The 26,838-nt window shown below is 44.3% G+C and overlaps 1 protein-coding gene across 4 annotated transcripts in view; it reads left to right on the top strand.

Annotated features, from left to right (window-relative positions):
• WIPF3 (WAS/WASL interacting protein family member 3) overlaps window positions 1–26,838 on the top strand; it is an 83,427-nt gene that overhangs the window by 39,943 nt on the left and 16,646 nt on the right. For all 4 annotated transcript variants that reach the window (XM_077856364.1, XM_077856363.1, XM_077856361.1 and 1 more), the window contains exons 3-5: window positions 17,733–17,865; window positions 19,938–20,069; window positions 25,635–26,402. In XM_077856364.1, coding sequence (XP_077712490.1) covers window positions 17,733–17,865; window positions 19,938–20,069; window positions 25,635–26,402 — 1,033 coding nt within the window. The remainder of the gene's footprint in view (window positions 1–17,732; window positions 17,866–19,937; window positions 20,070–25,634; window positions 26,403–26,838) is intronic.

Here is a 26,838-nt window from a genome sequence, read left to right as displayed (position 1 = left end):
GGGAAAAGACAGCTAAGAAGGGAGATAGAGGAAGGGGCAAGAGCACTGGTTTGAGGTAGGTGACTAAGGGGATGCTGGGCCAGATGAAATCCTCCTGTGTGGTGTGAGCAAAGGCCATTTGAGAGCCAGGGATGGTAGTCAATGCAGGGGCATTGGTTCTCAGAATGGAAAGCCCTCCTGTTCTCCACCCACATTTCAATAAAGTCTACTGTGCTCATGAATGATTTATTCGTGGAGCGTGGAGGAAGAAGGGAAAGGCTCACAGAAGGCTGTGACTTGTGTTTCTGAGACCATAAGGAGTAAAGCAGAGACAGGATGTGTGAAAGAAGGAACATGGAAGCACATGTACCCATGAGACATAACTTCCCCTGAAATTACAGAAATCTTTGGGAAGCTTTGGGCTTTCCAAGGGCATCAAGAAGGGCTCTGAGTCAGTCTCCTCTAGATCTCAAGGACTCAGGAACCCCCAGTTGATATCTACTTATCCAGGTTAAACTTCTAAAATATGACTATTGTACAGTAAGTGGATAAGAGTTGAAATACAGGGTCAGTTTTGACTCTGGAGTAGTTTAGGCTTTTCTGTGAGAGGTTTCATAGCTGTGCCTTGGAAGATAAGTGTGACTTTAGTTGGTAGAGTTGGAGGAGAAGAGCATAGTGTGCAGAGAGAATGCATGGGTACTGACGTTGAGATAACAAGGGCATGACCAATACAGAGAATGGGGGACGAAGCGGGCATGGGGAGTATATAAAATGTGTGGGGTGGGAGGTAGAAAAAGAATGTGGTCAGATTCTGGACAGCCTGGAACACCAGGCCTAGTGAGTTTTATCCTAATTCTGCAGGTACCTCATTTAGATGTAAAGAAAACTGGAGAAACAACATGAAAGTTTAACTAGAAAGTGGAGATTTTGAAAGCAAGAGTCTCATCAGAAGACCATTTAAATTTGTAACTCTCAACTTCCCACCTCCACCTGCACACCCGAAGGCTGACCTCCTCCCATTGCTAAGAACGGAGCCGTGGTTTAAGAGGATGTGGGCGAGAAGCGAAGAGTGAACACAAAATATGGTGGTGAGACTAGAAAGGACAGTAGGAATTAGAAATGTGTCTTGCAAGTAAAGTTGATAGTAGGCAAGTTTAACCAATTGTAGACTATCAACAGTGTGATATAGGGGGCTCCTGGCTTTGAGCCTGCATGACTCAAAGGATCCGTATTACAAGAGGTATGACAAGAGTGCAGGTGTGAGTGTATCCACACATGCACTTGGTGGGGGGGCGTAAAATGGGGGAGAGAATGAGTTTGTTTTGCATGCATTGACTTTAAGATGCTAGTGGCACCCTTGAATGGAGATGTTCAGCAGCCAGTTGGAAACATATCCCTGGGATCTCACAAGATTCCATTCAGCACATTCTGAAGTGACCTGTCTCTCTGTTGCACAAATGCCAGCCAGCAAGGCCCAGAGATGGATTGAGTAGATTCCAGGTGTTTCTGGTCTGCTGGCACATTTCTGAGTCTTATCCAGCCAGTGATATGTGCAAGTATCTGGTTGCCCCCCTGCTCTGTTCCTGCCCGTAGGAGATGCTCACTGATTTTCTTGTTGTTGTTGTTGAATGAATGAGAGCACAAAGCCTCATTTTGACAAAGCTAGAAGAACAAGAAGAGTTTATATTTTTCTTGCAGGTTATGGCATGGAGATAATTTCCTATATTTACTTTTATTTGGCTTTTTTGTCCATATACATATAAATGTAACAAATATTTTCCTAATAAAAGAAACAGAACTGTACAAAAGAGGATTAAATATATATGTAAGGAAGGAGGTGGGGAGTGAAAACCAGATGGTCTTAATTCTGCATTCCTGCCTTATTTCCTTTTTTTCCTTTATTTTGACCTGTTAGTGTAATATTTTATGCCACTTTTTGATTGACATTTACTTATTTTGGAGAGTTTGTTTCTTGTTTATTCATTTTAGATATCGTTCCCCTAAAGAGCAGCAATTTGAGGCTGTCTTTGTAGAAAGCTTTGGATCAAAATGTTGTGCTTTATAGTCAAAAGTCAAACAAATACAAATTGAATCCCTGGCATACCGCACTCAACTGGGTTTAAGTGGTGATAAAGGAAGGCACTCACATTTACACCTCAGGGTTGCTGGGAATCACACATGTCATAATATATATAGAAAGACATGTAAGCTGTAAATGTTTGCAATTATAGGGCTGCATTAGGCAAAGATCAGAGAAATGAAAGACCCACTAGGGTTTTCAGAAAGTACTTCATGGCAAAGGTGTGTTTTAGCCACAGAACCACTGTATCTTCTTAACCAGAAATGGGACTGATGAAAATGGTGTTTGGGGAACAAACTCATATCTTCTGGTTGTGTATGGGGTGATGGGTTTGGAGAGAGAATACCTGGGATGTTTTTCCAGGATTCAGCCTACAATACTGGGAAGAGCCTGGCATGATTGCTGAAATGGGAGGGGAATGCTATTCTGGTACTCCACGGTTTCCATAGATCCCCCTCTGGAACCCCATAGGGGGTTGGAATTCAGAATGGTTTATTCTCCCCAAGACATGTTAGCTTCTTTGCCAGCAGTACTTCCTGGCCCAGTCACCTTATTCCATGAAGGCCTCACACATATCCAAACTAGACAGTTCACGACTAAACTGAGGCTGGGGGAAAGGTCAGCCTTTCTTCCTAGAAGAAACATCAAACGTGGTTGTTTCTGGGTGTTCAAATTTACTCTTATTCTGAAAGACTCACTCTAGGGCCATAAAGTGATAAAGGGTCAGAGAGACTCTGGGGTAGTAGACAAACATGGTCTGGAAAGGACTTGGGTCACTTGTTGCCCTCAGGGTAGGTTATCTCTGTACTGCAAATGAACAGAAACCAGCACTTGGTGAGCAGCCCAGTGGACACACCAAACTAACACGTGCCCATGGTTAAAAAATAACCAGTACAGAAAGTCAACAATAACAAAAGAGCAGCAGTGTGAGTGTGAGTATAGTTTGAGCATTTTAATGGTGTTCACTTTTTTGGTGGGGGAAGTAATTGGTTGATTTAAATTACAATCTCTAAATAATATTTTTGAGGAGTATTATAGAGACTGGCTCATACGCTTATGGAGGCTAGGAGTCACTATTTGCCATGCAGACTGGAAAACCAATGTAGCTGATGATATCATTCATTCTGAGTTCAAAGGCCTGAGAACCAGGAGTGCTAATGTCCAAGAGCAGGAGTAGGTGGATGTGTTGGCTCAAGCACAAGACATGGCCCTTCCTCTGCCATTTTGTTCTAACTCCAGCCCTCAGCTGACTGGATGATGCCCATCTGCATCATAAGGGCAACCTTCTTTACTCAGTCTATCAATTCAAATGCTAATCTCTTCCAGAAACACCCTGGAACACACACCCAGAAATAATGTGTTCCCCAGCTCTGTGGGCTCACCTTTGCCCAGGCAAGTTGACACATAAATTTACCATCACACTATGTAACTTTAAAGAATATACTTAAACCTCTGTTGCTTTTGGTCAGCATTTGACTTTGTGGGTTCTTGAACCCTCTGTTTTGTGGAATGAGGTCATTGGTGCCTAGGCCTTATCCCATCTTTTTTCTCTCTTCCACTTTCCAGATTTTCTCAGCTGCATTTTTAATTTTATTTTTATTTTTTAAAGATTGACCTTTTGGGGGGAGAGGGTAACCCCTCTCTAAATTACAGCACACATAGAGATTTGTTTAACCTTGACCACAATCAGGATATAGTATGGTTTCATCACCCAAAAAACTCTCTGCTCTTACCCTTTTGTAGTCGCACCCTCTCCTGTGCCTAACCCCTTATCAGCCTGTGATCTGTTCTCTGTCACTATAGCTTTGCCTTTTCCAGAACATCTTATAAACATACATCTTGTAATCATACAGTGTGTGATTTTACGAACCTAGCTTCTTCACTTAGCATAGTGCATTTGAGATTATCCATACTGTGTATATCAAGGGTTCTTCCTTTTTAGTTCCTTTTTATTTTTCCATTGCTGGGTAGTATTTTGAAGTTTAAATCAAGGGGCACCTGAGTGGCTCAGTTGGTTAAGTGTCCAACTTTTGGTTTTGGCTCAGGTCATGATCTCAGGGTGGTGAGATCCAGCACCATGTCTGGCTCCACGCTCAGCGGAGAGTCTGCTTAAGATTCTCTCTTTCCCTCTCCCTCTGCCCTTCCCCCGACTTGTGCTCTAAATCATTCATTCATTCATTCATTACATCTCTAAAAAATTAAGTTTAAATCCATTCACCCACTGAAGGACATTTGGGATGTTCTTAATTCTTGGCGATTATGAATAAAGCTGGTCTAAACATTTGTGTACAAGTTTTCTGAATGAACAAAAGTCTTTATTTCTCTTGGGGAAATCCCCAGGAGTAAGGATCATATGTTAAGGGTATGTTTAACTTTATATGAAACTGCCAGACTGCTTGCTAAAGCGGTTACACTACTGCACAATCCCATCAACAGTTTGTGAGAGTTCCAGTTGCTCTTCATTCTTGTCAGCACATGCAACTGTCAGGGTTTGGTTTTGTTCTGTTCCATGTAGCCATTTCTAACAAGTGTGAGGAAGTATCGCATCATGCTTTTAATCTGTATTTCCCTAATGACTAACAATATTGAACATCTTTTCATGTTTTTATTTGCCTTCTCTATATCTTCCTTCATAAGATAGAAGTCATCCCCCCCCCCTTTTTTTTAACTGGGGTTTTTATTTTCTTACTGTTAAGTTTCGAGAATTCTTTAGATACTGGATACAAGTCCTCTGTTGCAGAGGCAATTTGAAAATATTTTGTCCCAAACCATAGCTTGTCTTTTACCCTCTGAACAGTGTCATTCCCAAAACAAGAGTTTTAAATTTTTGATAAAGCCCAATTTGACAATTTTTTTAATGGGTAGTGCTTTTGGTGTCTTGCCTAAGAACTTTTTGTCTACCTCTGGATCACAAGGATTTCTCCTCTGTCTTTTTCTAAAAATGTGGTTGTTTTAGATTTTACATTTAGAGCTATGACCCAGTTTGAATTTATCTATACATAAGATATAAGGCTTAGGTTTGGTTTCATTTTTTTGCATGTGGATGTTCAGTTGTTCCAGCACTATTTGTTGAAGACTATCCTTTCTCTATTAAATTGCCTTGGCACCTTTGTCAACAATCCATTAAACATATTTGTGTGGGTCTATTTCTGAATTTTCTATTCTATTTCGTTATTCTGTGTATCTAGCCCTTTGCCAGTACCATGTCATCATTGTTACTATAGCTTATAGTAAGTCTGAAAATCATATAATGTGGGTCCTCCAGTTTTTCTTTTGGACCATTTATTTTATTTCCTTTGCCTTTCCATATAAATTTTAGAATAAATATGTCTATATTTAAAAATTGTATTGGGTTGTGCTTGCCACTACATTAAATTTATAGATCAACTTGGGGAGAATTGATATCTTTATTGTGTGGAGTTCTCCAGTTCATAAGCACAGTATAATTCTTCATTTCTTTAGGTCTTCTTTATTTCATGAGAATTTCATGGCTTTTAGAATCCATATTCTATACATATTTTGATTACTACATAAGTATTTCATTTGTACTTAAAGCTAGTTTAAGGTATAATGGAGTCTTAAAAATTCTGGTTTCCAATTGCTTATTGTTAGTATGGAGAAACATGATTGATTTTTGTATCTTGACTTTACATTCTATGACCTTGCTAAGTCACTTATTAGTTCTGAAGTTTTTTGCCTATTTGAAGTTTCTACATAGAAAATCATGTTGTCTGTGAATAGAGACAAGTTTATTTATTCCTTTTCAATCTGCCATTTATTTCTTTGTCTTACCTTATTGTACTTGCTAGGATTTCCAATTATGGTGTTGAAGAAAAGTGTTGAAGAAGAGTGATAAGAGGGAATAGCCTTGTTTCATTCTTGATCTTATCATTTTATCGCTGAGTGCAATGTTAGCAATAGTGTTTTTGTTCATGCTCCTTTTCAGGTTAATAAAATTCCCTTCCTTCTGACTTTGATGAGATTTTTTTTTACCATGGATGGATGAATTTTGTGAGATGTTTTTCTGCTTCAATTGATGTGATCATGTGATTTTTTTCTTCTTTAGAAAGTAGGCCTAATATAGTAGTATTAATATAATGGGCTTTAATATGCTAGGCTTTACTGATTGATTTTCCTATATTGACCCAGGCTTGTGTTCTCAGAATAAATCCCACTTAGGTGTAGTTTAGTATTCTTTTTATGTATTACTTGATTCTATCAGCTTCTTCATAGTCAAGGATGATTAACATTTGCCTTCTGTTATGTAACCATAGTTAAGTGTTTCCGATGTCTCTAAAAATGTCTCTAAAATGGAGGTAAGGTAACTTGCCAAAGTTATGCCACTAAGAAATGATGGATCCAGGATCCCATTCAAGGTGAAGGGACTCTGGGATCCTCATTTTTAACTGTAAGGAGGGGCTTTCTCTCCTTGATGGAAGGCTGATGGCTTCCTCCTTGGATGACTCACTCTATTATGACTACTTAGCCATTGGCAAACTGGACTCAGTTGCTTCCTTAAGTGTTAGCCAGAACAGAATAGTAAATTGTAAAACTGACCCTTGAGCCCAGCTTTTCCCACCATACCACACTATCTTCTTGCCAACTGGCCACTGAGGATGCTAAAAGCATCCAACACTTCCAAAAGAAGTGGCCCAAGGGAAAACAAAGGATGTGAGCAGCATGGATCACAGAGATATCAGGCAGGGTATAGACCTGAAGGCCTGAAGGCAAACAAAGGATCCTTTAGTTGCCAGATAGGGCTTTCCACCCTTCATCAGCAGCGCCCAGAACTAGAGTGCGGTCCAGGGTGATGACAGAGTGATAGAGGACGTACACAGAGCACCCAGGTCCAGTACTGTAGGGGCCCACCAGAGACATGGGGAAGCAAGTTCTGGAATGATGAGAGTATCACCAGATCCAGATATAAGATTCTTTTAGTGGACTTGGTAGTATCCAATCCACATCCAGATCCTGCAGCTTCCACTGGCCTCTCCAGGCAAGGGACCTAAGAAAAGAAAGTCTAGATCCATTTATGTTATCATATATAATAGGTATAACACTTTGGGAACATCTTGGGCTTTCTAGAAATTTTGGAATTCCCTCCTCTGGGTTGTTTTTTTGTCACTTTTGTGTCCTTTCATATTTGAGCAGTGTTCAACATCTTCCTCTATTTCAGAGTCAAAAAAGGGAGGCCACCAGCTGAAAACCCTGCATTTTGCCCCGCAGCCAGCAGGGAGGTGTAAAAGGAGAGTAGGGGGCTGACATGTGGAAAGAAAGAGGTGGGCCAGCATGGTTGAGCCACAGGAGGTTCCGTGTTACCTGACGAGGGAGTTTCAGGTACAAGCTGTTTACAGTTGAGGTATCAGCCTCGGAGCTTGGGTTACTCAGCGTAGTTTCCATTTTAAGTGCTTTTAGTTGTCCTCCTGCCAAGACGGCCGCTGGCTCACTAATCGGACTGTTCTCAGAGTCCATCATTCAGCTCCGGCTGTCCTTTCCGGCCTTGGCAGAGGCCTGGCACTTAGCTCCTTGGTCCCCAGCCTTCCTAACAGCAACACCCTCCCTTCCTTTTCCTGACACCCCTTCCCTGCCCCCTCCTTCCTGCTCTGGCTGTCACACTCCTTGTGAAGCAACTACCATGGTCATAGGCCAGAAAATAATCTGACCACCCCCCCCACGCAGCTGCGGGCTGGCCATGTATTCCTGGATTTTTGCCTACACTGTTTGCCTAGGTGTTGTCATGACAAAGAGGCTGTACAGCATGGTGACAGTGGGACCCGGCCTTGCCTGGTCCCACCTTTCCACTCTCCCCTCACTAGCAGTAAACAGCGTGCTTCCCCTCTGCACTTCCTCTGTAAAGTGGACATAAGACTCATAGTCGGTTGGGACGCCTGGGTGGCTCAGCAGTTTAGCTCCACCTTCGGCCCAGGGCGTGATCCTGGAGTCCCGGGGTCGAGTCCCACGTCGGGCTCCCTGCATGGGGCCTGCTTCTCCCTCTGCCTGTGTCTCTGCCTCTCTCTCTCTCTCTCTCTCTCTGCCTGTCTCTCATGAATAAATAAATAAAATCTTAAAAAAAAAAAAAAAGACTCATAGCTGGTACCTACATCACAGGGCTGGTTGTTCAAGGGCCCTGGAGAGGAGCTAATACATGCCAAGTACTTAGCACCCATGGATGCCATCCCATCTCTTTTGTCTTATTGCTGTCATCATTGTCAGCCTTTGCATGTCCCAGCCTCGGTACCTAGATTCCAGAATCACCTTTGTGCATGGTTGAGTGAAAAGAAGGAGCCAGGTCTCAGGGAAAGTTGGTTATTTCAAATGGAAGAAAGGAAGGAATCATAGGTTTCAGCTCAGGTCAAAGAGACAAAGCCTTTAACAGGACCAGTAATGCTGCAGTTGACAGTAGTGTTGTGTCATTAGTTTGCAGATTAATCTGCTGGGACAAGAGCATCTTTCTTTTTGTCTTAAAAAAAAAAACAGGAAGATAAGAAAACTCAGCCAGTTTTTGAGACACTGTTCAAACTATGTTTTATTTATTAGCAATTCCTAATGCCAAGCCCTTGACTCCTAAGGCTGGCCTTTTTTTTTTTTAACAAGGTTATTCTTTCCAGATCCAGCATAGGTTTTAAAATCAGGTTTTCTCATCGTTTAAATTTTAGTTTTAAAAGCCTGGGAATGTTGGCATCATTGAAAAAAGAGAGAAAGGGCGCTGAGCTGAATTCCCATCTCTAGGGACGGGGTGACCAAAGGTTAAAAAGTGTGAAGACCGCTTGAGGGGCAGTGGCATAACCTGAAAGGCAGCACTTCTCTGCGCACGCTGCATGTTTTGTTGGAGCAGACGTATGTCAGAGATCTAGAGGCTCAGGTTACATGAAGTCCATTTTAATAAAATACTGCTAGGTTGCTCATACAGTTTGAAAAAAAAAAACAGCTGGATATGCTGGTTATTAAAAAGGGAATGGCTTAGCTTTTGCATGTCCAGAATTTCCACACAAAAATAAGGGGGAATGGCAGAGACAAATGATCTCACTTCCAGAGAAATGGTGGTTGGCCTTTTAGCTCTTTTCTAATTCAATCTGGGTGTACCTCAAAGGAGTCTTAAAACGATGGTGATAGGATGCTTTCGTCCAGGGGGAGGCGGGGAGGGAAAGCACCCGGAGTTCAAAACTTGAACTTCTGAGACCAAACATGAGGTGTCCAGATGAAGAGGTTGAACGAGTTCTAGGACAGTGTTCAACAGTCTCCGGAACAGATGTCCACCAGGGTAGCCAGGGCGACGACGTGGACCCCAGATTTCCAGAGTTTCAGGAACTGTCCCTGGGACCCGAAGAGCTTTGCAGGATGTGGCAGGAACTCTGGAGCTGGATATTTTTATATTTGAACCCAAGGATTGTTGGCCTGGCCATGAGGGAAGAGCCAGCCACGGAGCAAGCACTGTGCCATCAGTACTGTTTGGGAATTCAGAGACTCCAGTCTTTGCTGGACCCTCAGGGCAAACTCTGGCAACGCTCTGTCCACAGTGACCTGTGTCACTTTGATTACTGGGTGTGTATCCGGACCTTGGGACTTTCTCTTCTTCTCGCTTATCCTTAACCTCCTGCTCCAACAATGAGATGTTTTGCAGCCACCGTTTGTCACCTATGAATTGTCCCAATTCCAGGAAACCAGTATGCATGGGTAGCAGTTGCAGGATTGTTAGGCAGCACCTCTGTGGGAAATAACACGGTCTTTCAGAATCCAGGCTTTACGTGCAGTCCGTTTGCCTTCATTCGTAAAAGTTTCGACTCCTTTGCAAACGTATTTTATCAGTGTCTTTTTTTCACACAATGTGCAGTGAGATTTTTATTTCGTTCATTGGTAACACAGTTGGATAATTTTGTCACATTCTGCATTCTTTCCCGGGATACAGCAACTTCCTAAGCGATTATTTTTATTTGCGTGCGTATGGTTTACTGCTTATGCTGTAAAGTTTTATGGGTTTTGGCAAATGCATAATAGCAGTTGCCTGTCATCAAAGCATCCTGGGAAGTGTTTCACCGATTGAACCTTCTTGCTCCAAAAAATGCCTGATATGTTTTCCTTGTCTCTAGTTTGGCCTTTTCTAGAATCTCATATGAATGGAATCCTAGAGTAAAGATAAATAAGTAAGTAAGTAAATAAATGGAAAGAACAGTGTATAAAAACTTTAATATTTGAAAGACCTGAGTAGCACTGTAGGGAATTACCGTGCACTTTGGAGGATGTGTGTGGATCAAACAAGAGAGACATTGATTTGAGGAAGTTTAAAAGAAAAAAGATTTTGTAAAGTAAACTGTTTTTGATGTAGAGCTTAAAAGAGAAGTAAAAGGTTGGGCAGGTGTGGCAGGGCAGGGGGAGGGTCAGAGGAGCATTCCCAGAAAAAGCAGAAGCAAAATTCTTAGTGTTACTAAAAATGATACCATGACCATGAGCACAGGCTTGGAAGTAGAAAAAGAAATATGGGAGAAATCTGGAGCAGTTTTAACTCATCAAAAGGGACAAGATAAGGTCGAAAGTTTCCTTGGGGGAAGCAGTATGACTAGATTCTTTGATTTGGTGCAGAGTGGAGAGTCATGGAAGCATTTTGAGGAGAGTCAGACAACAGATGCCTTAAATACAGTTATCCGAGGGCAGTCTTGAGGATAGATTGGGATCCTAGCTGTGGAGACCAGTTCAGAGTCTCAGGTCCAAATGATAAATAACAAGGAATGTAGGTTTACCCCGATATCTGGCCGTAGAGTTCTTATGAAACCTTTCTTAAGTCAAAATGTTGTAAATTGAGGAAGCAACTGCCATTAATTTATGTAGAAACACTTTTGAGCAAAATGTAACCTCTCTTAGGCTTTTCTAATACCTTAGAACACGTCTTCTAACAGGTGCACAACATAAATGGAGATAAAGCCCAGGTGCCCACAGACACAGTTCAAAGCTAGGCAGCTTGATGCTAAGATGCTGAGCCTACTTCTAGGCAAGGAGCCTGGTGGCACTGCTCGTGCCGCTCCAGGGCCAGGCTGCTTCTGTAAGGCTCACTGCAAAACAAACACTGAACACTATTTTCACTTTTTGCCTTTTTTTTTTTTTTTTTTTTGCAAAAGCAAAAATCCTTTTCTGATTTCTCGTGTTTAGTAAAAAGAGGTGCAAATGTAGACCCTCTATATGTACATGTATGCAATACGTGTACACACACATATATACATACACACATACATAGATGTACTGCCTGAGAACAGGATCCTCACAGTCTTGCCCGTACTGTATCCCCAACTCCTAATCCAGTGGCACAGAGTCAACACTCAAATCTTATTATTGAGTCATATTAATAACAGGTTTGCTCTACTGATTTCTCTTTGTCCTCCTTTCATGGTCCCTCTCTCTAGCAATTCCTGTGAAATACTTACAAATTCATTTTGCTGTGATACAGACTTTTAAAATAACTATCACAGGAATTTAAAGGTGTGTTTTTGTCCCTGTCCAATCTACTATCCATAAATCGACTGCCTTTATAAATTCATGGCTCCGCTATACTTAAAATCTAATCTCTGCCTTTAAAACCCATCCATGGGTCCTGTTTATACACACCTTACATCCCTCCTCCTCCATATTTCTTTATTGCTACTCTTTGTATTCCCAGCCTGTATTCTTCTGTTTTCTTCTGATTATTCCCTACTGAAGTGACTTGAAATCCACATAAAAATCAGAATTCTCAGTATTGCTAAAAATGAGTACCACAAGTACAGCTTTGTATACAGGAGCTCCTAGAAACAGGAGATTCAAAAGCAGTGGAACTGCTTTTATAACATGATGTGGGTAGAAAAATGCTGGCTTTTATAGGTAAACTCAGGGTAGCATGCTAAAATGCAGTTAGGCCCAGTAGACCATATTAATCAGGGCTTTGAATTTTTCATCCCAAGTGAGATGGAAAAACACAGCAAGTTTTGAGCAGAGTGACATGATCTGGGTGGCAGGTGCTCTGCTAATGGTGAACATGTTGCTCTAGGAACAGAAAAGGGCTCTTCACCTGGTCTTCCAGGATCAGAAGTCTTCCTGGAAAATAGCCAAGAGACAAGTGTAAAAAGAGCAGAGAGATTAGCTCAAGCTAAGATCCAGGGGTAAGCTGCAGTATGGAATGCCTGAGAAGTGAGGGTTGGGGGACTTGCACAGTGTGATGGAGATTTGAACTTGCACCTGAGAACAGTGGGGAGCCAGCAGAAAGTTTTATGGTGGGGAGGGACATTATAAGTGACATGTCTCTTATCCAGGGCATTCTGAGAGCTGAGTGGAGGAGGGCAAGAAGACAGGAGGCTTGAAGACCAGGTAGATGGAATCCCAAGGTGACAGTGACCTGTAGAGGGGCGAGCAAGTCTTCTTTTTTTCCCCTCTAGGTTCTTTGGCTGGTCCAATAATTAAATTGCCATAAGACAGGCTAACAGGGGGAAAATTTATTTTGTATGTATAGGAGCTCCTAGAAACAGGAGATTCAAAGAAGTGACCAAAGCAGGCAAATTTTAGACCTTTTAGACAAAGAAACAGTAAGTTTTTAAAGAATGTACAAGACAGTGGCACCTGGGTGGCTCAGTAGGTTAAGCGGCCAACTCCTGATTTACGCTCAGGTCATGATCTCAGGGTGTGAAGCCTGCCTAAGATTCTCTCTCTTCCTCTCCCTCAACCCCACATAGGCATGCATTCCCTTTCTCAAAAAAAAAAAAAATTGTTTTTAGACATATCAACAAGGCAAAGAAGTTTGGGCTTTGGGTAGTAAATTAGCAAAGAAGTAACAAGGTTTGTTTATACAGCCCGCTAGGCCTTGAATTCCTACTTCTGGAATTAAGAATGTCTCCTCTCCTCCTGGTACAAGGGGGGTACTTTTCACATGGGAAATTTATTTCCCTGCTAACAGAGGACAGAGAATGGTCAGTGTCCTTTATTGGCTGTTTCTTATGTAATTTTAATTCAAAATAAACAATATACCAAAGTGGTATTATTTAGGGGCAGCCTGTGCCGAACCCCCATCACCTGCTCTAAGTCAGCATTGAGGAGTGGAGAAAAGGAGCCAGATTCCGGAGAGATCGCTCAGGAAGAACCAATAGGAGTTTGTGATTGAGTGGCTGTTGAGAATGAGGAGGAGGGAAGGGTCGAGATGGCCTCCAGACACAGGGGCAAGGAGGTAGCTGCCTGCTTACAGTAGCCGGTCACTCCATTCCAGGGGATGGACTTCTCTGAGGGTGTAGAGAATAGGAACAGACGCACCTAGAGCTCCAGTGAAAGGGCCCTAATTCTTTTTTGCCTCCTGTTAAAACACAAAATTCAACCGACTAAACTTATTTCTGGGGGCACCTGGGGGGCTCAGGGTGTGATCCCAGGATCCTGGGATCGAGTCTCGCATCTGGCTCCCTGCATGGAGCCTGCTTCTCCCTGTGCCTATGTCTCAGCCTGTCTCTCTCTCTGCATCTCTCATGAATAAATAAATAAAATCTTTAAAAAATTTTAAAAATAAAGGTAGAAAGCAGGTGTGACAGGGAAGTCATAAAAAAAAGGACTGTTTCAGGCAAGGTGAAGGGCAGAGGGAAGGACAGGGGTCAATCACACAGATTACCTCACTAAGCTGGTGGGGTCGTTCCAGACTGACTGAGTAAAGGTCACATTCCCGGGAGGACCTGAAACTACAATTAAGTCTTGGTTTGCTGTCTTGGGGGCAAGTGGCTCCATTTTGGACCTGTCATGCCATTTTAATCCTCCTGGTAGGGGACGTGGCTCTGTACTGGGCAGCTGTGTCCTCTAAGGAACCTCACAGTCTGTGTGCAGTTGTTCAGGAAACCAGGCTTTAGAAAAGGAGGTTTCAGGGTCCATTCTTTCCGCTGTGGATTCTAATGGCATATCTGCATTTCTGAAAATGAGACCTAACACTGTTAGATTCCCAGTACACCTCATTCTAGAACTTTTTTTTTTTTTAAAGATTTTATTTATTTATTCATGAGAGGCACAGAGAGAGGCAGAGATACAGGCAGAGGGAGAAGCAGGCTCCATGCAGGGAGCCCAATGTGGGACTCGATCTTGGGTCTCCAGGATCAGGCCCTGGGCCACAGGCAGGTGCTCAACCGCTGAGCCACCCAGGGATCCCTAGAACAGACTGACTTAAGCACATGGGAGGTTCAGGGAACATTGCATCCATTTTCTCTGAAAATATTTCATGTCTCTCTTTCGGATCCCAGGCCCTCTGTGTTCTCCTCCGTCAAGATGGTGCTGGCAGGGGAGGCAGTGCCATTCAGGCTGTCCTGGGGCTTCAGGTTGGGTCATGAAATCCAAGTACCCTGGCTGCTGAGAGCTGTCTATCCCCAAGTTTGGAAGACAGGAGTGGGCTGAGGGCCAAGGTAATGAGCAGGCTGTGTGCCTGGAAACCTGAGAACTAATTTTAGGTTTAACAGCCACATTGGAGAATGTACCTTTCGGAAGCTGCAAAGCTGAAATTGTACGACGTTGGTAGGGTTTAGATCATCCTTGAGACAAACAACCTGCTAGATTTGGATTAGCCAGCTGGATTTTTTTTCCCATCAGTGTTTCTCACAGAAATCAGTATGAAATCAGACAGATGCGGGAATGGCATGTAGTGGCCGAGTGACAAACAGCAGGACCTGCATCTCTGGGCTGGACTGCCCTCCCCACCCCCCAACCACACTGAAACCTGATCAGCTCATTAGCTGGGATGACAAAGGGACATGCAGAAGCTTCTAATTTATCAAGATGGGAGAATAGATGCGTCACCACCCTTGGCTCTATTAAAATTGTCAGTTTTTGTCTGTGTGATCTTATTGGTTCACTTCTGCTCGTCAGCCTTTGCACGGCTCAGGATGGGCTAATCTGCATTGCTCTTCTGCTACTTTGCATCTTCTTAGGATCCAAGCTACTCCATTTGGAGCTCACTATGGGGGAATTGAGTCCACAAAAGGTTTGTGTGGAACTCAACAGATTGAGTCACACTCAATAGCAATGTCAAGGAAGAACTAGAACAAATGTAGAAGTAATGTTTTGGATTTCTGTGTGTGTGTGTGTGTGTGTGTGTGTGTGTGCGTGTGCACAGGGAGTGAGGGAAGCATGTTTGGTGGATATATTTACCACAGGAAAAGTGTCCAGGAGTGGCTTTCTCTCTGTTGATTATGCTTTTAGTGAAGTGGCTAATAACCAGGATGTGCATAGAATAAAAGAACGTTTGGAAATCTCTTTTCTGTGTCCCGTAACCACAGTAACAAGACTTTTTAGGGTTTTGTAAGAAAGCAAGTCATGAGTGAATCGTTAATAAATATTGCAGGTGGAGTAGTTTGTCACTGTGCACTACAGTTTTCAGTGTGCAAATGAATATGTCTTTAGATGTCCTTTTGTACAAAAACCCATTAAGCCTCAGTCTCTAGTGTGACCCTAGGCATGAAGTTTTTCGTTCTTGACCTCACAGGAGAGGATTGAGTGACATCTTATCAATATCAGGGGAGGGAGAGCCCTCTAGTGGAAAGTCATCAGGGCTGACCGTGCAGCAGGGAAGTAAAGTGAGAAGTCAACGGAGTGTTCAGTATAGTCCAGCAAATTGAACTGCAGCACGTAGATGTGATGTGATTCGCCATATCCTCCTGCTGATTTGGAAGGTGTTTATCAACAAATCTGTCCTGTGGATTTGTCAAGAACCTGTTGAAGCCCTTGCTAATTAGGTACTCAAATTAACATTATCCCAAGGACATACAACCTTCTCCATAGCCCTCATCTGAAAAGCTTGGGATGGATGGGCAAGATTGGGCAGTAGGGGATATGTTTCTGTAGTAAATTAAAGAATCAGGTTAAAATTAGGTGAGATGACCTGCCTCCCACCCCAACAATATTAGCAATAAGGTTTGTTCATGGGTCCAGATTCTTCTTTAAACAGAAGAACACACTGTTCTAACCCTTGCCTTCCCCCAAGGCTATCATCTGAGTTGGACCATGACTATCATTACAATTCACAGTGTGACTTATCTTGTAACTAGGAAGAAAGCTACAAAGCATTCTCTCCCTCCTAATCCCTGACCATGATACATGTCTGAGATTGTAATGCTAGATTTTTGCAAAAATTTGCATACCCTCTTGACTGGGGTCATGATATTTCTGTTGGCCCTTTATTCTTGTCATTAACTACTTATAAATAAAATGAGAGGAGACTTTAGAAATCACAAAACTTTGCAGTTTAAAATGATTTATTGATACATAATAGCATATATAGAGAGACTTTTAAAAAGCATGTTGTGTGAGAAATTCCCTGTTGTATATGTGCATTAATAATGCCTTCTAAAAAACAATAATAATGCCTTCTAAAAAACATGCATCATTAGGGTTGGAGCCCTTTGCTTATCGCTCTCTTACTGACCATGACCCACGAGCCCTTCTCAAGGGTTCAAAAAGCATGTTTCCAGGCATCAAGAATCCAACTTTGAAACTTAAGCCCTTCAAAGCCTGTGGAAGATGCGTTACCAGCGCTGTAGAGTCAGCCGGTGAAAATGCACTCTCAGCACATTTTCGCTAAGATCACAATTACCCTTGTTTCCAATCTGTGACACTGGAGAGTCTCTGACTGTATAGTCAACAAAGATGAATTGTCCTTTTCTGAACAGGAAACGACTCTAGCAAGGATTTGTAAATCCTGTCTATACTTCAGGACCATCTTAAAGTCTCATATCTGTCTTGCAGCCTGACAAACATGGCCATTTATGAACTCTTGGTGGCCTTGCTCCCTGTGGGACTTATGTCTTGGGCTGCATTATATAGTGGCTTAAATTCCATTCATGTGTGTCCCGTCTCCCTGGCACACACATGTGCCCTTGAAGGCATGGCCAGTGTACCGTATATATCCTGGGTCTAGCCCACTCGTTCCTTCCTCTGGTAAATAGTCACGGGCCTATCTGCAGCCAGGTCCTGTTATACTCTCTGGAAATACATTTGTGAACAAAAGGAACAAGGTCTTTTTTCTGACAGAGTCATGTGGGAGTGGTGAACCTTAAACTCATAACCACAAATGGAAATTTTCCACAAGGAAAGATAAATATAAATTTATGCAAGGTGGTAGAAACTGCGGAGGAAGAAGGAATATGGTACCCTGAGAGAGAACACTGGGGGGCCTTATTTAGACTGGGGGGTCAGAAAAGGAGGAAGTGGTGCTATTTCAGCTGAAAACCAAAGACACATGGTATCTCCTATACAGCAGGTGCTAAGAAGTATTTCTGGCTTTGAGAAATGTTTAACCAGGTCTCCGTGCACATGGTATGAACCTTCTGTGTTTCCTCCTGGCTGTGTCTTCCAGTGCAACCCCCCCCCCTTATTTGCCACCAACCTCCATATGTTTTTTTTCTGATGCTCCCTGGTTCATCGAGCCTACAGAGACCCCTGCCATGTCAGCTCAAGCTACAATGGAAGTGTTCAAAAACAAAATTCAACTGAGTAAATTTTAAAGATCTGATTTTATTCAGGGATTCATGAAATCCAGCAGCATCCCATCTAGCAGATAGAAAAGAGCCCCAAGGAGCTGTACAAATTGAAAGACTTTTAAGGGCAGAAGGAAGTGGAAGAGACAAGGAAGTTGTCCTAGAAAACAGTAGATTATGATATTATATGTAGTTATAATCAAATGTCTCTTATTCCCTTACAGGTAGGCACAGACACTTCCAGCCTGAGAAAGGCGGACCCCAAAGGTCGGAGTGCGTTGTTGGCTGATATCCAGCAAGGAACTCGCCTACGAAAAGTCACACAGATCAATGACCGCAGTGCCCCACAAATCGAGAGTAAGTGAGCAGCTGGGCCAGGCCTGCTGTGAGTCAAGGGCAGACCACGTGAGGCTCAGCCAGGCCACCCCTGGCTTGCTCAGGGCAAGGGCCCCGCTTGTTACCCAAGTGCACTGCACCTTGGGCCATCGCAGACTTGCACGATGTACAAACCACAAGGGTGAGAGAATCAGAGCTCCCTTTCCAGATCGACAGATGGTTTCTAGGGTATCTTCTACCACTGTTCAAATGCTAAACAAACAAATAAGCAAAAACATGAGGGGATAACTTTTTAAAATTGCAATAAAATACACATAATATAAAATTAGCGTCCGATTCAGTGGCATTTGCGCCTTCACAATGTGGTTGCAACCATCACCTCTGTCTAACTTCAGAACATTTTCATCACTCCAAAAGGAAACCCCACAGCCATTAGGGGTCACTCCCCATTCCTCCCTTCTCCCAGTCCCTGGCAGCTGCTAAATCTATCTTCCAACTCTATGGATTTACCACTTTGAGATATTCAGGTGAGTGGAACCATACACTATGTGGCCTTTTTGTGACTGGCTCCTTCATTTAGCAAAATGTTTTCCAAGTTCATCCATGCTGTAGTATGTGCCAGGTCTTTGCTCCTTTTTATTGCTGGCTAATATTCCATCACCCGGGTACTCCACTGTGTGTTTATCCACGGTGTGATACCCTCTACAGATCACTTACCCTGCGTCAACCTAGTCCTCAAACTCAATGAGAGAAAAATCAAAGTCTCAACATTAAAGTATGCCAAGGTTTGGTGTTCATGAGGAAAAAAGATGTATTCAGAACTCTCTCGTAGAATCATATGACTGCAGCTTTCTATATACAGAGTACGAGAGGCCCCGTGCTTGGGTCCCATGACCCAGGCTGAGTCCCGAGTCTGCTACTGGGCACATCTGGGAATTTCTCTGAGGTTCAGTCTGCTCATCTACAAAATGTGGGCGGTAATAATATTTTTTGTCAAGATTGCTGAAGGTTGAAATAATCTATGCAGAACAAATTATCAACATCATCTCTTATTATGTCTTCATATAGTTTTCAATGATGCGCATGATGCTAATTCTCAAAGATAGTCCTAAAAATAGAGTAGTATCTAGCATCCATAATTATATAGTAAATACACAAGGATAGATAAATTACCTTAAGAAATATTTTCAAAAATTGCAATAAAAATGAGTTTCCAGCTAAACCCGCTAACTAGTTAAGCCCAATTACCGGATAAGCCCATTTGATTGGAATACTCACTCCCTAATCACTCCACTGGATAGGTAATGTATAGTAATGGTTGGAATCATCTATAAACACATTCATCCACCAGTGGGCACTGTGCCCTGATTCCTCCGTGCAAGTTAGCTTCAGGCTGTGAGCATTTCTTGCTAAGCCAAATGTCTTTTCATTGTATGGAGTTAGTCCATCACACACATCTGGAAGGATGGAATTTGTGACACTTCTCCGCAGGGTCTTACGAGCTTTCTTTTCTATAGAAGAAAAGATGCAGAGAAGGGTGCAGGGCCCAGGGAATAAGAGCTGGGGACACAGAGAAGGAAGAGGCCAAAGCACAAATCATCACAGACCTTCACTTCCTGCTGGCAGCTTTGGGCCAGACTCTGGGGACAAGAAGTTAAAATTACTGACTAAACTAAATCTGTGGGTTTTCTCTGTCTGGTCCTCCCACAATAACAATCGAGTTGAAAATAGGCCCAGTGTGACACCTACAGTGTTTGGGTGTTCTCCCATTTAAAAGGTGCTGTCAATTTCCCCACCGGCATCCGTGGAATGGCAGCATTTAGATCCCTTTGTTTCGGTCCCTTTTCAGGGAGCTCAGCTACGGATGGTCAGTTCTTTGGTAGGTCCAGAGAGAGTAGCAGACAGGCGTGAGCACACGGCTCTGTGGGGTATCCCTGCAGAGGGGTTTGGGAACAATGCCTACTAGAAGGGTAATGCTGGAATGGGAGAACGGGATGACTGGCCCTGGAGGTGTTGGACCACGGTCCCAGGCTGGGAACGAGCAGCTCAGCTCTGCTCACAAGTCCTCATCTATGTGCCTTTGCTCTACAAAGGTTCTAAAGGAACCAACAAAGAAGGAGGGGGATCTGCAAACTCTCGAGGTGGAAGCACACCGCCAGCCCTGGGAGATCTGTTTGCTGGTGGCTTTCCTGTGTTGAGACCAGCCGGCCAGAGGGATTTGGCAGGTAAGAGAAAATTCAGACTGGCTACCTGGTCTTTCTCTCTTTAACATGTAGAACCAACTGGGCAAGCCTTGTGTGCCCTGAGGATTGTGACATGTTTTTAGTGAAAAGTTTTTTTTTTAATTTTTTTATTTACTTATGATAGTCACAGAGAGAGAGAGAAAGAGAGGCAGAGACATAGGCAGAGGGAGAAGCAGGCTCCATGCACCGGGAGCCCGACATGGGATTCGATCCCGGGTCTCTAGGATTGCGCCCTGGGCCAAAGGCAGGCGCTAAACTGCTGCGCCACCCAGGGATCCCTAGTGAAAAGTTTAAGTGACGTGTTTTTAGTGCAAAGTTGTATGTAGCAGGAGATCATGGATTTGGGAGCATGCACTGGAAGTATTCAAAGCATTGTTCCCAAGGGATCTTGCAAATCATCATCCTGTGTCAATCATCCCATTGTAATAATTGAAGAATGACTTGCCATAGCATGTAGTGTTTAACAATGGTGTGATGGGGGCCCAGACTGCAAAGTATAGACAAAAGATATAAATCACATTAGAAAAACCTTGGTGACACCACTGTAATGTATCAGTCATTGTTATCAGTTAGGTATTGCTGTGTAACAAAATACCCTAAAACTTAGAGACCTTAAACAACCATGTATCTAGCTTACAGTTCTGTGGTTGGCAATTAAGGGTGGTCTCAGCTGGGCTCCCTCTGGTACATACAGCTTGGGTAAGTGGCTTTTGCTAATCTTTTTTTTTAAGATTTTATTTTATTTATTCATGAAAGACAGAGAGAGAGAGAGGCAGACACATAGGCAGAGGGAGAGGGAGAAGCAGGCTCCCTGCAGGGAGCTGGATCTGGGACTCAATCCTAGGACCCGGGGATCATGACCTGAGCCAAAGACAAATGCTTAACCACTGAGCCATCCAGGTGCCCCAGGTCTTTTGCTAATCTTATAGTTCCTATATCTTTGGTGCCTCAGCTGAAATCACTGGCCTGACGGTGTCTAGCCAACTATTTGGGATTGGTTTTCCTGTGGTGGCCAACAGAGAGGACAGAAGTATAGAGATGACAAAAGGATATGAAGTGTCCTAAGGCTTAGTCTTGCAATTGACAGTGTTACTTCCTACTGCATCCTCTTGTCCATAGCAAGCCACAGGGCCAGTCAGAAAACAAAGTTGAGAAAAGAGACTTCACCTCTTGATGAGAGGATCTGCAAAATCATATTTCAGAGATTATGGAATCAGGGATATGTGGATAATCAAGGCCATTTCTGCAGCCAGTCTACTGCAGTCACTTATGTGTTAGTGGGTATCAGATATTTTGAAAGCCTTGCCTTAAAGTTGGGCAAATATATACTTATTGTGTGTAATAGAAGTGTTTTTCCTGTTATTGATCTCTTTAGCCAGCAAGCTGAAATAAACTCCAATGATTTCATTAATCAGGGAATATTAAAAAAAAAATCAGGGAATATCAAGCCCCAAACATTACTGGTATAGAATTTTCTACCATGTGGCTTTGCTAACCTTTTTAGTGGGCTCTGTGGCTGTACGACATAATGGGGTGCATTTGCTGCTGTCACCTACTGATAAAGTCCAGCAAAGATAAGGGTCCTAGGATGCTTTGAGATCCAGTGTGAACCTTCTCAGAGGCCATTTCATTTCCTCTTTTTTTGCTATGGGTTTGGCACTTTTCAGTGCTGCCTTCTTTTTTGAAATTCCTGAGTGGTATCAAATAAGCATCTTGTGGGATGAAAAACGTCTACTAGTTTCTCCTCACAGAAGTAAAGATGGGAGAAATAGCCCCCAGTCAGTTTTCACAGGGAGCAGCCAAAGGAAGCCAACCATTCCTACCTATCAACAGTAGGATACGAACGTCCGATGCTTGAGCCACCCTGTGAAGACAAAGATTAATATCTGCAGAGGAGATGGAAATCCATAGTGTAGTGACTGATGATGCCGTCTACAGGACGGAAACTCAAGGAGGGAGCCAATGAATAGACGCATGGATTGGGTGCCATGTTAGAGTCAGACAGACCATTGGCTCTCCTCTCTCAGAACCCTTCCATCAGCCCCTGGTCATTCAGCCAAAAGGACTTTGGCCTTTGCTACCTCTCTCATGTTGCTGCCCACCACCCTTGACAGCACACACCCTCCCTCCCAGCCACACTGTCCTCTTTGCTGTTCTTGCACACACCAGGCATGTTGCTGCCATCGGGCGCTTGCACTGACTGCTCCCCTGACCGGAAACACTCTTCCTCAGGTGTCCATGTGGCTCATTCTCTCCCTTCCTTCAGGTCTCTGCTCAGATGGCACCTGATCAACCTATCAGTGAGGCTTTATTCATCAACTCATATAAATTGTCAGCTCCACCCCCTTAGCCCATAGCCCCTCTACCTTGATTTAGTTTTCTTGTATTACTTGTCACCATCTGACGTATTATATTTACTGGTTTATTTGTTTATTTCTGTCTTCTCTCTCTAAAGTAAGCTCTGTGAAGACAAGAACTATGTTTTTTTTTCACTGCCTGAAAAATGCCTGAGGCATAGTAGGTGCTCAGTAAGTATTTGTTGAATGGAATGTAAGTGGGTAGCATGGTTACTTAGAGCCATTAGGCCCAGAAAACACAAAAGCCTAGTGCTCACAGTACTTTTGGCAACCCGTTAAAATGTTTGGGTATCTTTTTAAATCAGAAAAAAATAAAAAAAACAAAAAAACATGAACCTTTAGAGTCAAAGATTATATTTGTCATTGTAGCAATGCACCCATAAAATGTCTTCAAAAGTCATAATGTGGCCCTGGCTTAGAGCTCTGAAGGGGTGATCATTGAAATAAGATGGAGGACACCTGGGTGGCTCAGTGGTTGAGCATCTGCCTGCAGCTCAGGTCATGAGCCCAGGTCCTGGAATTAAGTCTCACATCAGGCTCCCTCCTCAGCAGGGAGCCTGCTTCTCTACTCTCCCTCCCCTTCCTCCTCTGCCCCTCCCCCAGTTCAGAATTCTCTCCCTCTCTGTCTCTCTCTCTCAAATAAATAAATAAAATCTTTTTAAAAATTAAAAACTAAAAAAAAAAAAAAAGCTAGGATGAGTAAACACCCCTGAGTTGGGGTTCTATGGAATATGTAATGAGACTTCCATACAGTCTAAGGTCTTCTGGAAACATACACAGATTGAAGGAAGAAGACGTATTTCCTCTTTTGATAACCCCCAGGCTCTTGGTGTGCTCAAGCTGGGCTTTCCCCACCTGCTTTATGTCTCCTTTTGTGTTTCTGTTTGGATTTAGGGTGAATCCAATGATTCAGGAGGAGGTGAATGAAGCCTCCTCCTTCATTCCCTTGGCTCCCTCTGCTGGCCCCATGCTACCTGGGTTCCTGGCCTGCACTTAACACTGTTAGTTCCTCTGCCCCGTGGGTCTTGCTTTAAGTGCAAGCTGCCGGCTCCCTGCTTCATCCTGGAGTGGGCATGAACAAAGCCAGATGAGGATTTGTGCCTATCTCATCTCTGCTCTTCATGTCACAATAAAAATAGGTTTGCTCACTTCTCATATGCTTGGCTTCTTAGTAAACAGAAGCTTCTGTACTTTGAACTGACTCTTTCAAAGAGATTTTGAATCTTGGGTACAGGGTGTCCCATAAAAGGTCTACATTTAGTCACATAAAAGGTCTACATTGGTTACTCAGGGGCTGATTCTGCTCCTTAAACTTGCTATCCCTCTAAAGTTCATGTTCAAGTAGACATAGAAGGAGGCCTCAGCCTGTTAGGGACTGCCTTAGTACTCCATCTTCATGTCTGTGTACTATGGAAACAGGCTTGAGACCTTGGAGGCAGGAATCCCTGACCCTGACACCTGCCCTGGCCCTCACGTAAAATGTCTAACGTTAGAGTTGTAGGTGGTAGATCCTGTTCTTAAAAAGGCCAAGTGGGGGGCCTTCACTCCTGGTCACGGTCAGCCAGCTGTTATGGCATTGCTTGCCTTAGACCCCAAGGGGATTGAGTCAGACAGGATGGATGCATCGGTACAAAGACATCTCTTCTGGAACTGCCCCAAAGAAAATCCTCAACAGAGGAATAGTGACATCACCACCCTGTCTCAAGAGCAGCCATTTCAGCGCTGAGACTTGCAATGAGTAGTGCTGCCCAGTAACTGTCACACCATAGCCAGACGAGGGTCATCCCTTTGGAAAGCCAGATGCCACCATCCTGCCCACTGAGTGTCAGCCCTAGTGTCACCCGCACCACACCTTACTTTGATTGGCCTGGCTTTTGGCATCAAGTACTTTGGGGTATGATCTTGTACCTGGTTGGGTAAACACAACTGGAGACTCATCAGCTGAAAAGTTCAGAACCGCCACCAGATGCTGGGCCTGCACTTAACAGCATAATGATTTGAAAGCTCTGCTTTTTTATTCTGCAACACCCAGGAATCTGTAGTTATGAGAAGCAACCATCTTTTCAAATGTTCTCCACATGTTTTCATAGGGGTTATAAAATATAAAGGTGCGAGAATATAGGAAAAGACATATTCCCCAGAATTCCATTAAGGAGAACATTTATTTGGAAAGAATATTTTAACATGCCTCCTGAGTGGACCGTGATGCTCCAAGGACACATTTAGGCAGTGATTGCAGAACTTCCATGCTTTAGTAAATGGGGAGAGGACCCTTTTTCTCCATAGTGAGAGAGGAACAAAAGGAGAAGAGGTAGCAGTATAGTGGGCATTGTGCACAGAGTGCTGGGGCCCCTCCTAGGGAGCACCTCCACCCAGTCTTCCATGAAGTACACCAAGCACACGTCACTGTGAGGAGTGTGTGCTGTTGTTGAACTCCAAAGAAGCACTGGGTTTTAAGTTGGGGTTCATGGATCTATGGGTGAGGAAGCCAGGAGACCAAGAGATAGAGAGCCTGTTGGAAATGGGCAGATCTTTCAGAAAAGAGGATTTGAACTTCCAGAGACCATGGAACTGGGAGGTTCAGGGTCATTCGACATGATCCCCAAGGCAAGGTGTCTTCCCACTGACTTCTGAGTTACCTTAGATATTCAAGGAATAAGCTTGTGATTTTGTTTCTGCAGAAACAAAGCCCTTTATTCACAAAATTCTGGAAATGAGGAAAACCTCACTAGCGAGGAGCTTCTGCTGGGTACACCTGAGGATTCAAACTGGGGTGTGAAGGCTGGGTACCCAACTGGGTTGACCTAGTGGGTAATGGTGAATGAGTGTGAGGGTGGTCTTGAAATACGGAGAGGTGAAGGAGGTCAGCACGGCCCAGGGCTCTGGGCTGGGAGACTCCGATGCCCTTGGCAATTGAGGGCAGAGGTGAGATGGAACAGGAAAGCTGGTTCTGCACCGCAGGCTGGTGGCCTGACCTGGGCTTATCTCCGAGAAGGACAGCACAGTAATGCTGGCAAGGCCCCTGGGGCCCAGCCGACTGGCACCCTTGTGACAGCTTCTGGGTGAACCTGCAGGAGAGAGCATCCACCATGCAGGTCACTGACGTCATGCCATCTGTCATCACTGCCCGCAAACTTGGGTTTCTCCTTCTTCTGTCTCTGAGCTAACTCAGAACTTGTTTCACTTCCAGGTGGCAAGACAGGGCAGGCCCCTGGCTCCCGCGCACCTTCTCCCCGGCTTCCCATCAAAACTCTCGGGGGCCCACCTAACCCCCCTGCATCTCCCAGGCTAGGCAATGCCTCTGAGGCTCATGGCGCTACCAGGACAGTCCCTCCTCGCCCCAGCATGCCTGCCCCACCTCCTCCCACCCCACCTCCACCCCCACCTCCTCCCCCCCTCCCCCCACCCCTGCCCCCGTCCTCCCCCAGCAAAGCTCCGCTGGTGTCCCCACCTGGCCCACTCACCAAAGGGAACCCCCCTGGGGTTGCACCCCCTCTCCCCTCCGCACCTCCCCCTCCCCCTCCTCCCCCACCTCCTCTCCCAACCCCACTCCCACCCACCCTGGCCTCCGTTCTCGGTGACAGAGCAGCTAAGCCTCAGCTAGCCCCCTTGCACCTGCCGCCCATGCCACCGCCACTCCCTCTTCTCCCACCCTGTGGGTATCCCGGGCTCAATGCAGAGGCTGCCAGCCCTGCCCAAGATGTTCGGGAGCCTCCTGCCCCACCACCTCCACCACCTCCACCCCCTCTTTATGCCTCCTGTATCCCGAGGTCCTCTGTGCCTGCGCCTCCTTTGCCAGGAGCTAACAACAGTGGTGAAGCCCCACTCCTGCTGCCCCCCAAGTCTCCCAGCTTCCAGGCCCAGCCACCCAAGTCCGGCACGCAGGCCTTGCTGGTACCACCAGCCCCTCCGGGATCCCAGATGTTCCTGCAGAAGAAGAGGCCCGGCCGAGGCCCAGGTAAGCACCACTCTCCTGGTCCAGGGTGGCCGTATCAGAGGATCACTCAACCCTCGCCAGTAGTTATGAAGTTGCTAGAGACACAACCAGAGGCCTACTCCCATGAGCCACTGGGGAGTACCTTGAGATGTCTTAACTCCTGGATTTTGTTTTCGAACAGAGCTCTCAGTGCCCCTCATGAAGCACAATAAAACTTGTTGTATGGGACTTTATGTTGTATTCATGTTAGAGACAGGAAAGCAAGGGGGAGGGAGGTTGAAAGACTTGTCCAAGATCATACAGACCACAAGCCAGCCATTCTGGCTTTGATCACCTTACAATTACTAGCTATGTGACGCTGGGCAATCACTTGGCCTCTCTGTGCTTCCTTCTCATCTGCAGAATGGAGAAAGCAATAGTTCCCACCTCTTCTGATAGTTGGAGCAGGGCCTGGCAA

Source organism: Canis aureus, chromosome 18 (genome assembly GCF_053574225.1).
Source record: "Canis aureus isolate CA01 chromosome 18, VMU_Caureus_v.1.0, whole genome shotgun sequence".
Taxonomy (NCBI): Eukaryota; Metazoa; Chordata; class Mammalia; order Carnivora; family Canidae; genus Canis; species Canis aureus.
This window is presented reverse-complemented; position numbering and strand designations above follow the sequence as displayed.